Source organism: Silurus meridionalis, chromosome 18, assembly GCF_014805685.1.
Source record: "Silurus meridionalis isolate SWU-2019-XX chromosome 18, ASM1480568v1, whole genome shotgun sequence".
NCBI classification, from domain to species: domain Eukaryota; kingdom Metazoa; phylum Chordata; class Actinopteri; order Siluriformes; family Siluridae; genus Silurus; species Silurus meridionalis.
Window position 1 is genome coordinate 23480739 of NC_060901.1, and position 13290 is coordinate 23494028.

At 40.3% G+C, this 13290-nt stretch overlaps 1 protein-coding gene across 1 annotated transcript in view; it reads right to left on the bottom strand.

Moving 5' to 3' along the window:
* Window positions 1-842: 842 nt before the first annotated feature.
* rngtt (RNA guanylyltransferase and 5'-phosphatase) overlaps window positions 843-13290 on the bottom strand; it is a 116570-nt gene continuing 104122 nt past the window's right edge. Inside the window, exons 14-16 of the mRNA XM_046873258.1 lie at window positions 7721-7787; window positions 2954-3077; window positions 843-1302 (exon numbers count right to left, since the gene is read on the bottom strand). Coding sequence (XP_046729214.1) covers window positions 1151-1302; window positions 2954-3077; window positions 7721-7787 — 343 coding nt within the window. The 3' untranslated portion in view covers window positions 843-1150. The remainder of the gene's footprint in view (window positions 1303-2953; window positions 3078-7720; window positions 7788-13290) is intronic.

The following is a 13290-nucleotide window of genomic DNA, read 5'->3' on the forward strand; positions in this document are numbered from 1 at the left end:
TATCTCTGTAACATCGAGAACGGGATGAACTCTCAGCTTCTTTTATTATACGGCATTAACTGCGAATTGGGTCGTTTTTAGGACATCGGAACGCCGTAGAAGGAGCAGGATGACACTCAGTACCTTGTGTTGATCTGAAAATAAGATGTTTCGTGATCATTGTTGTTGAATTCTAGATTTCCGCCCACTGACGCCTTCACCGATCTCGCACCCACTTTTTCTGCTGACAAGATCTTCTTGACTTAATGTTACTTCACCGGGAGATCTCTCAACCCCCAGCCAGGCACTCGTTTCATTTCTGCTGAGTGCTGAAGACAGTCCGTACTGCGCGGGATTTCTAAATTGCTTGACATTTCTGAAGAAACGCCAACAGGAAATTCTAAATCCGGAGCGAACCATCTGGTCCCTTTTCCTTTCGCTGAACTAATAGCCTCTATGTTTGGAAGGACCGGGGCAATGCCATGATGAGAATCACACTGGAAAGCGAAAAAGGTCATGCCAGCTATCTATAGAATTTATTATACAAGTCTTAGGATAGAAGCACATCATATTCACAGTATGGTGACAGCAGATCAGTCTAGAAAGAAAAAAAAAGTCCATTGTGATCAACCTGACAAAGAAACCGGCTTCTGGTTCCCTGTTTAATTTAGAACGCTTAATACAGCACGTTGCGGAACGTGATTGCTGGTATCTGTGGGTGATAAATACACAAAATAAACTCAAATCGAGCATCCAGATGTCCGGATAGAAGCACTGAACCTCAGTACAGCAATTCAGTAAACCAAAAAAATTAAAAAAGGGGGTAAAATTCATTCAAATAAATACAGAAAGAGGTAAACAGATGTCAATGTAACATTTATTAAATTTTTTTTTATCATAATTTTTTTTTTTTTTAACAAGACCTCAGCTCTGAACGCCCAGACGACAAGATTTTAAAGAAATGTAGCTGTCTGAGTGGGAAGGATAAAGCCGTGAAATGTCACTGTGCATCTCAGAAAAAGTCTCATAATCAGGGTGTAGAAAGAGCCATAGTTCCAAACACATAGATTAAAAAAAAAAAAAAAAAAAAAAAATGCTACACTAGAACAACTTCATGATGCAAAAAAAACCAAACAAAAAAACCCCAAAAAATAAAAATAAAAACAAAAAGTTACTGTAAGCCATGATTGGGTCTTTTGGGAGGAGGAGGGGGCATGAGCTGAGCGTCCGGATCAGAGTGGTGCTTGCGGCTTTGGGCGCATCGGTCCAAGAACTCGAGCAGGTTTTCCTTTTTGACTGGAAACTGGATGCTGCTACACACAGCTGTAAGGAAGGAATCGGGAAGAGATTAGACGTTAGCGTACGCGTGAAGAAAAGCCGTTTCCTGGTCAAGTCCGGGCACATTTCCAGCAAACACTTCTTCTTCTTCATCTTCTTCTTCTTCGAGATCCTGTATTAGCACTACTTCGCTGTTAATGTCTATAGCTCTAACGACTCGACCACCGGCTGAGTGAAAATGAGAAACGAAAGACACCAGATGCTGCTGAAGAATTAAAAAAAAAAAGTGGGGGAAAAAAAAGGGCAGAAATTTTGGAAGCCCAGATGGTTGGCATATCTTTAAGTTTCTAAGAAAATAAAAAAAAAAAAGCTTTTGACACGAGGAAACCTCCGACTTGTGAGCCTTATTAATCACAGTATTAATACACTGACCAGAACAAGATTTATCTCACGTTTCTATAGTTTTTTTTTTTTATTATGGATAGATAACGATCCACATTCTGTTAATTATATATAATTGCAGATGTTTTTGTTTAAATCAATAAAACAAAAAAAACAGCTTCCTTTTTAATATCTTGAGAATTCGAAAAAGATAAAAAGGACTGTTATTATTAATACACGAATTTCTTCTAATACTTTTGATACGGAACCAAACTGCGGAAAAACAAGTCCCATTTCTTCGTGGACGCACGGAAAAGAAAATCGAAGGGAAACTAAAAACTATTTTTATTTAATTTTTTTTTTATCTCTGATTGCAGACCTGCAGAAACATTATGTTACATCAGTTTGAGAACGGTTGTGGGCGGGGCTTATGCAGTCTATATAGGTAATAATCCAATATGCGTAATTTTATTTTTTTAGCAGAGCCTTTTTTTGTTTTTGTTTTGTTAATTTGACATTTGATGTCAAATCTAATGCCATTTTTTTGTTCATTTCTAATTGTTGAAAATGTTCTTGATTTAGGGATATTTAAATAAAAAAAAAATTACTTGCATGAAAAAATTCAAAAATATTACATTTATATTCTTCGATTCCTAATCTATTAGACATACAGGATACTATATAGTAAAATAATACACAACATATACAACATATATATATATATAGTGTAGTGTAGTAATGTAGTTTTTTATATAAATACACACACACGCAAACCTTCGCATTTTGAACAAACCCTGCCCTTCATCTCATTATTGCTGACGATCCTTCAGCTCCACCATATCCCACCAAACTATCCCTCCCCCACTCAGTAACTCTCTTCCTATCTGTTCACTCTATGACAGCGCTTGTACGTTACTGTACTACTATTTTAAGGTACTGTAAGAGTAAAAATATTAGATTTACCGGTGTATAAACCTCACTTTGTTGGACTTAAGAGCATACTCCTGGAACAAAATTAGGAATTACTTTAGTATCTAAAGGAAACTTTGTTTTCTAAATGTCCAGGTGCTTTTCTGCTCATCACGGTTGTGCAGAGTGGCTAATTAGTATAAATGACTGTTTTTCCTCCATCATGATGCTGAACATTAACAGCACTCTTCAGACATATGTGCTCTTACAATCACCCTTTCTATACCGCATTGACGATTTCGATTCCTCTGTATGTCTGCACATATGGTGGCATTGACAAATAAAAAAAACTTGAATCCGACTGGATATCTGCAAGACACAAAGCTGGTGTGGTGCGGCCACTCACCCATCGCCGTGTCATAGGAATTGGGGAAGCTCTTGTCTATCCTCTGCCGCATGAAGACCCACGTGTTATTTTTGAATGTGCACTCGATGATCTTGTTATCGTACTGTTTCAGGTCCTTCGTCACCTGCAGAGGAAGAGCGAAGACGAGCGTTACGCACAAAGCAGCGCTGCAAAAAGACGAATCGTTCTTCTGAGTCACATTAAACAACTCTTTCAAAACGAACGAATCGAATCGTTATCAATCACTGATAAATCACTGGATCCTTCTTCCAACAATGCTGAAATGCTGGTCAACTTACAGAATACAAATCTCTATAAACCTGCAATTAGAGCTTCTGCTATAGAAGAGTAATCAACCAATCAGAATAAAGAATTCGACACTGTTTAAAAACCACACACTGTTCAGTTTAAAGGACATATACAGTATGATATATGGGATGGAAATTCGGATGTCCCAATACTTTTGCCAGATAGTGCATGTAGTGCAATAAGGGTTAAAAATGTGATGTTAAATGTTAAGCGTGAGAAAAAGAGAGAGAGTGAGAAAGAAAGAAAGAAAGAAAGAAAGAAAGAAAGAAAGAAAAAGAGAGAGAGAGAGTGAGAGAGAGGGGGATTCGCTCTTTGAAACAGTGGGACACTAGAAGAGAAGGCGGCTCTGGAAGGAAACACTGCTGTGCCGAGCTCAACAGCATGCTGTCTAAGTAAAAGCCTGTGCACTCCGACCGTGAGGGGCATATGTGCGGTCATTAATGAGGTTGAGTGGACGCTTTAGTACAGAGAAAAGAACACGCACCCTGATGGCACGTTTACTAATGAGAATGTGATCACATGCACAGATACACGCACTTGAGCGAGTCGAGGAGCTCCAAATATAGCAAATGTATAGCAAGATCTACGATTGAGCACCGAATTAGCGATCTGCGTTCTGACCGCGACACGACAGCTCCTTTCTGGTACGAGTCCAGGCCATGCTTTCGTGTCCAGGTGTAGCCGTGAGATCCTGGAAGCCATTTTGGAAACACTTGGTGCCTGGATCCAAGCAAATCCGCTTCATTATTGCTGCAGTCTGGAACGTGGATATTTGGGTATCTCCGGCCAATTTGCTCGCATCATTCCTTTTTTTCTCCGATCGCGCTTCCAAAACTGAGCGTCACATCGGACAACGTGGAGGAATACGGACCTAATTCGCCAACTTTTCTCTCTACAAAACAACAGTTTGTGTTCTTGTCCTCTTTTTCTCACGCAGCCTTCACGTTGTTGGAAACAGATGGCGCTAAAACTCTGCATACTTCACTGTAATCTCCTTAATGATGAGATAAAAATCCATTCATACACCATAAAACCCATGCCACCATAACCTTTGGGGCTCTACATGGACTTTGATTTTACATCATAAGTGTAGGAAACCTCTAAATATCATCTACCTGTGCCATGTTTTTTGACGAACAGCTCCATGAAGATATACTTTGCAATGGGTTGGTGTGAAAGATCTCCTGCTATTGAGCTGTTGAACACATTTGGGATGAACTGGAACAACACCCCAAGAACGACTCAATATCTTCATCCTTGGTTTATAAACACTTGTGGCCTACACTGTATAGTCGAATGTCATGTATTTCACGATGGGTTTTTCCAGACCGGCTACTGGTGCACCCTGAACGTGATCGTCTCCCACACCGCTTGATGGTGAGGTGGCTGCTTTCCAGTAACAGCTAAAGGAACCAGCACGTCTAACGCGGCAGTGGGAGTAGTGCACGAAGCGAGCTTGGTATTCTGCAGGCGATGCATATACATTTCGCAAGCGCTGCTCGTGGATGTAAAAGTTCAGCTGATAAAATATGACTCGGAGAGGCGGAACTGACTCAGAACACCTCCACGCTGGCTCTTACGAGGAACACGGATATTTCCATAACCCCTTATAGTCTTTTTCTCTTTCTTTTCCTTAGGCTAAGCCTGGAGATGCATGCCCCATCCAGAGTATTCTGTAGTGCAGTGGTCCCCAACCCCCGGGCAGGCCACTTTAATAAATAAATCGGTAAGAGAAAGAAAGAGGTAGAGAAGAAAATATGGGGTTGCATTGAAACACCCGAGGGGCATCACGGTTTCCTGCTTGAGTTTGACGATTTTTTTGTAATAATGTTCATAAACAAAAGAGGCCACATTTGATTTTGTTTTCACATAAACACCATGTAACAAACCTTATCGTCTTATCGAAGCTGACCCTCGTTTCACTGGACTATACACAGGACAAAGGCTGGGCGATTGCCGTGGCGACAGACCCGGCAATCAAAGAAAAACCTTGACCCACACAAAAGCTAACAGTCGTGCGGTTTATAGCGCCGTGATGCTCGTAAATGGTTCACGGCAAAGCGGTTTTGTCTAGCGCGAGAGTGTGTTTCGTCTCGTTTTTTCCCCCTTCTATTCGTCCATTGGGCCGGCTCGCTGATTAGCTTAGGTCTGCTGAAGCAAAAAAGGTACTTCACAAACAAAGGACAGTGTTGAGGGAAATCCAGAACCATATCCCAGGCTGTGGAACTCGGCTCCTTTTTTCCATGAAAGAAATATAAAAATAAATCACTTTATTGATGTATTTATGGAGATTTATGAAAACTGACATGGCTGTGAAATATATTTAGCAGGCAAATGATTATAAGTGGGAAAAACTTACTGGCTAATTGGCTAATACTGATCATACTACCTAATTGGAACTTGCGCTTTTTTTGCTAATGGTTTGAATAAACAAAAGGTTCATCCATTCCGCATTTAGTGCCCATTTGTTCTTATAATAACCTCCACTCTTCTGGGAAGATGTTCCACTAGATTTTATGGGGATTAGCTACAAGGGTATCGTTCCAGTTTATCCCAAAGGTCTTCGATAGGGTTGAGCAGAAGTTCTTCCGCTCCAAGACGTTTAATAGCATATCTTCATGGAGTCCTGGAACAAGTTTGGGTCTCAACTACAAGGGTGTTAGTCAAGTCAGGTAGTGATGTAGGTGAGGTGAGGATGCCTGGGGTGTCTCAGCTTGGCTAGTTAGCCAGATGACGAGAGTGATTAGCAAAAAGCTATGAGCAGGATGAACAGATAAAGAGCTAAAAGAAAGACTGAAGACTTGCAGAGTTACAACTAATTGGCGTTACCACTGTAGGGAAATGCTACGTTAATATACTATATATGGTGTTCTATTTAACATTGTTTATATTGTCACGTCTGTTTTGTCTCGTATAGTCTAAGCTAAACGTACAGTGTTATGTCTGAACTTTTGAGAGTCACCAACAGCTGGAACCGATTACTGATTCTGAAGTGTTCAGGGTGTATTCGTCCTACAATAATAGACCTTCCAGTGTTATGCTGCATAAAAAAAAACCCAAATTGAAATCATGGAGGCAGCGAGTTACAAACCCTATCGATTTGAATACTGCAGATAGAGCGTCTATTTATGGTCTCCTTTAATTGACTGATAAATTGTTTAGCCGTTTCATGCATGATTAAAATGAGATTAATACTTAACCCCGGCCCAGCTTTCGAAATAATGCCTCGGATGAGCGGCCGCTCCGAGGCCGAGGAGATCGCGGACCGGTTCGCACGTGACGCACGCAAAAGGATTACAAAGAACTTTCTCAAGCTGCTCTGTTTCAGAAAGATTTCGTTCTTGTGCGTCACCACCGCGTGGCTGCCGTGGCACGGGTACGTTTTTGGGTGACGGACTGCCAGAGGAACACCTCCTTGTCTGATATCTGGTCACTTCTATTGTGGAAAAGCTCTGCGTTGAGGCTGAGAGCCAGAAGGACACTTCAACTCTCATTCATCAAAATGAGATTTACGCAAATACGTAAAAAAAGAAAATACGTACGATATTCCACTGTTTTTTTTATATCAACAATTTAGGAACAAAGAACGCTTCGTGTTTGTTTGTTTAAATATTTTTTCTGGTTTTTTTTGTTTTTTTTTAGTGGAACATTCCATTGTCACTCTGAGGGAAAGCTGGAGCTTTCTTGGGAAATTCTTCAGTCCTTTGTGCGTTCTGGTTTCTTACTTATGAAGTAAAAGTGAGAATGTTAAAGATGTACAGCTGGCATTACATAAAAGAAATGATTAACAATGATGTGCCATTTTATGCTGCTCTATGAAGATATGCTTCACATGAGTTGGAGTGGAAGATCTCCAGGCCTCCTCAGTATATATACATACAGGTTCTTACAGTGTATAAGGTACAATATTTAAAAAAAGAGAAATCGGTAACATCTTTATTTTAAGCTGCATATTGGTCACGAGTCAACCATAAAAATCCACGATGATGAAACAGTAAATAATCTACACTGTTGGATGTTTGTACCTGATGAATGGTGAGTTACCAACACCCTTGAAGGTTGAACCATGGAAGCATCAGATATTTTTTAACCTCATCTATGCTTTGAGGCCTAGGGGGCATTGCAAACCCTGTCAATTCTCCCACCACACACAAGATTAAAATCAAAGCCCATTTTCCCCAAAGCCTCACTTCCCCTGACACCCCCTAATGCCCCCAACAGCCCCCCTGTAGCTAACTGAACAAAGCTGCTGAATGTAAGAATAATACTGAGAGCCTTTGATCCTAATGGACAAGATACACATCACATCACAGCGTTAACTTTTGGCTGGACAACGATTCTGTGAATCATACAGGAAAAAAAAAAAAAACCCAGATGTAACAATCCCTTTTGTAACAGGTTCCGAAAATTCCCCAAACCCCTTAGGCGCTAATGTAAAACATGTTGCGCAGGTCTCACCTTCATCTGAGCGAAGGGCATTTCGTAGCTGCCGACAAAGAGCAGACCCACCGTCTGAGGGATCAACCTGTACAGACAGAGTGTGAGAGAGAGAGAGAGAGAGAGAGAGAGTTACACACACACACACACACACACACACACACACACACACACACACACACACACACACACCACCAAAAGACACCAAATACACATCAGCCTTATACTGCAAAAAGCACTTTGGAGATTGATTTTTAAATTGTGGGATAATAAGTAACGACTCAGAGACACAAAATTACCGTAACCACCCGGAAAAACTGACCGAAGTGTGTTTTATTCCCATTACACCACCATGTAATGTCCACAAAGGACCTCTAGTGTCAAAAGACAGCTTTATCTCTAACTGCAAAACTGAAGACTTCAATATCGGAGACGCAGATGAAATTATCCTAAAGTGGATTATTTCAAGATCTGGCAACGTAGGGTTTTTTTCTTTTATTCTTGTAAGATGGAGATCTCTAACTGGAGGAAAAACCAAGAAATCCAGCACTATTCAGTATTGACTGCTGCTGGTTTTTCATCGTCTAAAACAAACAGGCAAGACACAAAAAAAATTTGAATAATAATAATAATAATCCATGCTGGTAAATATTTAAAGTAAATATTCATATTATAATCAAATAACATCAAATTTTGCTATGACAAAGAATCCGTTGGAATAATCCAAAGGATTATTTCTAGATTTGGCAACGGTGTACATTTTTTTCCATTCATTCTTGTAAGAAGCAACTGTAGGAAAAAAAATATCGGCGGTCCAAAATTAAATAATCCGAACTGATTTGAGTAATAAATTAGGTTTTTGGTTCAATCAGTAGCCGATTGCTGCGTTTTTTTCTTCATCCTCTGACACAAATGCAAGTGATTTCAAAAACAAGCATGGCTGCAGCTGTGAAGGAGAAGGGGACTAGAGGTTACATGTGGAACCTTTTCCAGTCAGGACAATGTCTCCCAAATGAAAGGAACACAACAGAAAAAAAAAAAAAAAACAGTTATGTAGCCTGGGTTTCGCTTCAAGCCACACAACCAACCCCTTCCAGTCCATTACACATAGATTGTCAGGACGTGCTTCCGGAGTGCGTCTGGAGGTTTGGTTAATCTCAGCGAGACCCCGCAGAGGCAATGAGAGGCTTCGGGGGATCATCTGACATCCTAAATACAGAGCAAGCTCACAGCTGGAGGCAGCATGAACAATTCGGCGCTTGGAGAATTACTGGCTTAAGGTTAAGATTAGGATTTCAATCAGAGAGACTTTGGTCTGGCCCCCCCCCCCAAAAAAATGATAAAAGAGCACCGACAAAAGGTTCAAACCCACGGCTGAGTCAGCCATGTTAGGAGACATGTTGCTTTAGGTTGACTCTGGTGCTTAGCCTGGATTTAAACGTGTGGAAATGCCGAAATAAACTTTTCGAACAGGGGCCACCTCTTGGTCTAGTTTTCCTTTTTCTGAAAATAAAAGGTAATCCAATCACATCAAGCGGAGACAAAAAAAAACCCCAACTGGATAATGTTTCCAGATCTTTAGGAAACGTTGTTCGCCTAAAGCTGATAACGTTTGCCGTGTCAACAGGAGCATGTATTGACATAACGCTCCAAATATAACCCATCAATGAGACAGTGGCCCTGAGGAAGGTTGATGCAGGTCTTTTTTTTCCCCACTCTATAGTCAGATCTGATACTGCAACCCTGTATTAGATGCTGCCAATTCTTTCATCAGATTTTCAGAAAACAACCCTTCAAATGGTTGGATTTTGATGTCCGTTTTCCTTATATGGTCATTATACCTTTCAGCATCGACTATCGACAAACCACCGATAAACACCACTCCCGCCAATCCGAATATTCCGATCGCTAGCCTTCGAGAGCCGTCCTTAAATCTAACCCCCTCCGGTTAACCCCTGAGGACGCACGTCTCATCTGCATTAGGCCTGCATCGAACATCAGCGATTTCTCCTGCGGACCCTCTTTTAGCGTTTCGGACAAATAAATATGTAATGATCGATATTTCCCTCATCTATTATGGATCGCATTACACAAGCTAATCAATACTAAGGCTTCAGATCTACAACCTAGCCCGACCCACAGCTAAGTGAAGTACCTGGGTCTTGAAAACCCCCCGCAAAAAAACCCCACACACGACTAAAACGGCTAAAAAAAATAACCCAACAACCTGTAAATGTTGAACATCATATCGTTCTTTCAGATGTCTGACTGTGCTGCAAGTTTTTCCATTCGATTTGTACTTTTCAAGGTGTTCAAGCTATATATGGCAATCCGTGGATTTTTTTTTCAGGACTGAATGTATGTAGAACACGACATCGTCAGTGCAACCTTTTATATAAGTGCGCTTATATAAGTTGCTTCGAGCTCCGCAACTCTATATGTAGCCCTAAACCAGCAAAAGCTCTGGTTGTGATCGTTATGGGCCATCTTCAATGCGATTCAATCCTTTTATTTGTAGAGCTCGTTTACCAATTAATATTGTCTCAAAGCAGCTTTACACGGTTATAAAAGAATGAATATGTTTGTTCCTAATGAGTGAGCCAGTGGCGACTCCCTGAGATGGCGTGAAGAAAAAAACTTGAGAGGAACCAGACTCAAAAACAAACCACGTTCCTCTCTCGGTGGCATTCATTTCAGTACAGTTTCATCCTTAAAGATCCCCGTGTTGGTCCATAATCTCATGGAACCCCTAGGCCGTTGATGCGAAATCCCACAGAGTGGCCTCTGATCAGGATACCTGGACAAACCAAACAGACCAGAGTAGAAAGAAAAGACAGGAACACTGGCCACTGGTACCTCAGGTGCATGATCTTCGAGATGACTTGACAGTTCGGACCCAAATCATTTTCTATGGGCCACTATGAGAGACAAAAGTGTCTTAGAATTGTCTGGGTTATGAGCAAATACCCTACAGGATTAGATATTGATTCTTCACCCATATTCACATTGAAAGCATGTTCACATACGGCTGTTCCTTCTTGTTGCCCCAGTCTATTTGCTGAAGAAAAACGTTACGTTCCTGATTGGCAAAGACACATTCATAGCACAATCCTGTTAATTAAAAAAAATGAAGCATACACTCGGCTAAATGAAATGAGGTAGACCTTGAGAAGAATAATGACTGTTGCAAATTAAACATCTGGATCCTTGCTTTAGCTGGAATTGAATTTACGCAAACATTAAAAACTTGATCAAGAACGGACTTTGATTTCGTTGGCCAACCGCTGATCCGTACGGTTATTAGCGATTTCCCGAAGGAAGCGGATATAAAGCCTTTTGCCTTAATTAAACAAAGCTGAAGAACAATCCCCTCGCATAGGGGGGTGCGGGTCCGATTTAATTGGCTCTCGATTTTAATAACGGTCAAACAGCCTTTGATCCTTCGACTCCTGACCTTCTGTTTGAACCGCAGAGTCTCGCTTCTCTCTTGGACAACAAGTTGCCTTAGTATTTCAGTGGCGGTTTCTCTATCCGTCTTCATCTCTGGCAGGGTTTGCCAGGGTTTTCTGCCAGGGATGACGTGTTTAACACTCTCCTGCCTGGTCGTACGGAATCCGACGTGCAATACAGGACTCAATTCTTCACACTTTTTTTGCTGCTGAACGTAGGCATCTTCCCAGGTGGAAAATAAAACGCAGTACAGACTGAAGGTCTTTGCGCACTCCCACTTGTATATTGCGATATATTCATCACAAACATGATGGTATTCGTGAACAGAAAGAAGCTTGTGGAGCAACGATGCTCGGTGGTTGTAGCTATACAAGTAAATTTGGATTCTGGTCAAACATAATGGATACTTTTAAGTTTTTAAGAGCTTGTACATTTTCTTATTTGGAAGCAAATCATATTTAAAGCAGATAAAGGTTTAGGGCTCTGCTCAAGTGCCCAAGAGTTGCAGCTTTGTGGTAGTTGAGGGAGGGGAAAAAAAAATTCTGCGCCTCAGGCACCATTAAAGGTGGGCGATATGACCTAAAGTTCATACCGTGATATTTTCCACTGTCCAGATATATCTATATATATATATACACACAGTACAGACCAAAAGTTTGGACACACCTTCTCATTCAAAGAGTTTTCTTTATTTTCATGACTATGAAAATTGTAGATTCACACTGAAGGCATCAAGGGCTATTTGACCAAGAAGGAGAGTGATGGGGTGCTGCGCCAGATGACCTGGCCTCCACAGTCACCAGACCTGAACCCAATCGAGATGACATATTTCAGTTGTTTCACACTTTTTTATGTATATAATTCCATATATAATTCCACGTGTTAATTCATAGTTTTGATGCCTTCAGTGTGAATCTACAATTTTCATAGTCATGAAAATAAAGAAAACTCTTTGAATGAGAAGGTGTGTCCAAACTTTTGGTCTGTACTGTATAAGGAATTATTTTTGGTGACAAAAGGTTCCAGTTGCACATAAAAAAAAAAATATATATATATATATATATATATATATATATATATATATATATATATATATATATATATATATATTAAAAAAAGGCTAGGTAAAATATAAAATAAATAAATAAATAAATAGTTTTCAAGTAAGCATGATATTGCAAATATTTTTATTGAACAATGGGGGGAATATTTAAGTGTTCATGAGGTAAGACTGCCTGGGGTTTGGCTAAAATATTTACAGCTGGGGATCTTATATCTCGTCTCCAGAGCTTGAATCAGCTTGTCTTTCTATTTTTTTTATTTTATTTTTGCTCGTCTTGTCATAAAAAGCACCGGCAGCGAATGAAGACTTTACTGATTGCTCACGTTCCTGGTGTTTCCACCTTTGTTTGTTGGTCAATGCTGATTATTATGAACCCGAACCAGTTTCCCCAAATGACAGCTTCTTTTTTAAACCAATTCCTTCTGGTGCTCTTCGAAATGTCTTTCACAAATTCGCAAACTATAGTTGCTAGACTCCAAATTAAACAAAACAATAGAAATGTCAAATTAGAATTCATGACTATATAACGTGTCCACGGTAAAGAAAAATCCATATCATGGACAAGCTCATGTCTACCACGTAAATAATGGGGTCCTTTCTCATTGTGGTCCATTTGAAGATGTAATCCTTTGCAAAAAAAAACAAAATTTGAACTTCTTTGAAAATACCAAATTGTGAAATCAGACAAATAAAAAATAAAAAAAAAACGCTTGTCTCTTCAACTCCATCTTCTCTGACTTATTTTTTTTGTCCCTCTCCATTTCTACAAGTGAGACTCTGAGCCTCGGCTGTACCTTCTAAATCCCATAAATAAAAGCTTGCTTGCCTGCGCCTGAAAAACTATACAAATCATTCCAGGATGCTGGAACAAATAGAACCCAAAATTGGTTTCTCTATGCGTTCGCTTTGTTCCTATGGTGAAAGGAGCTCGGGGCGAATACGCTGCTTGGAGATACAGCAATGGATCCCAAGCTACCAAGCTTTATGTATTCAGGGCCGTGCAGCAGAGGGACTGCGGCTATTCACAGTCCAGGGCTGGGAAACGAGCGATAAAAGCAAAACGTGGTTGGATATCCTT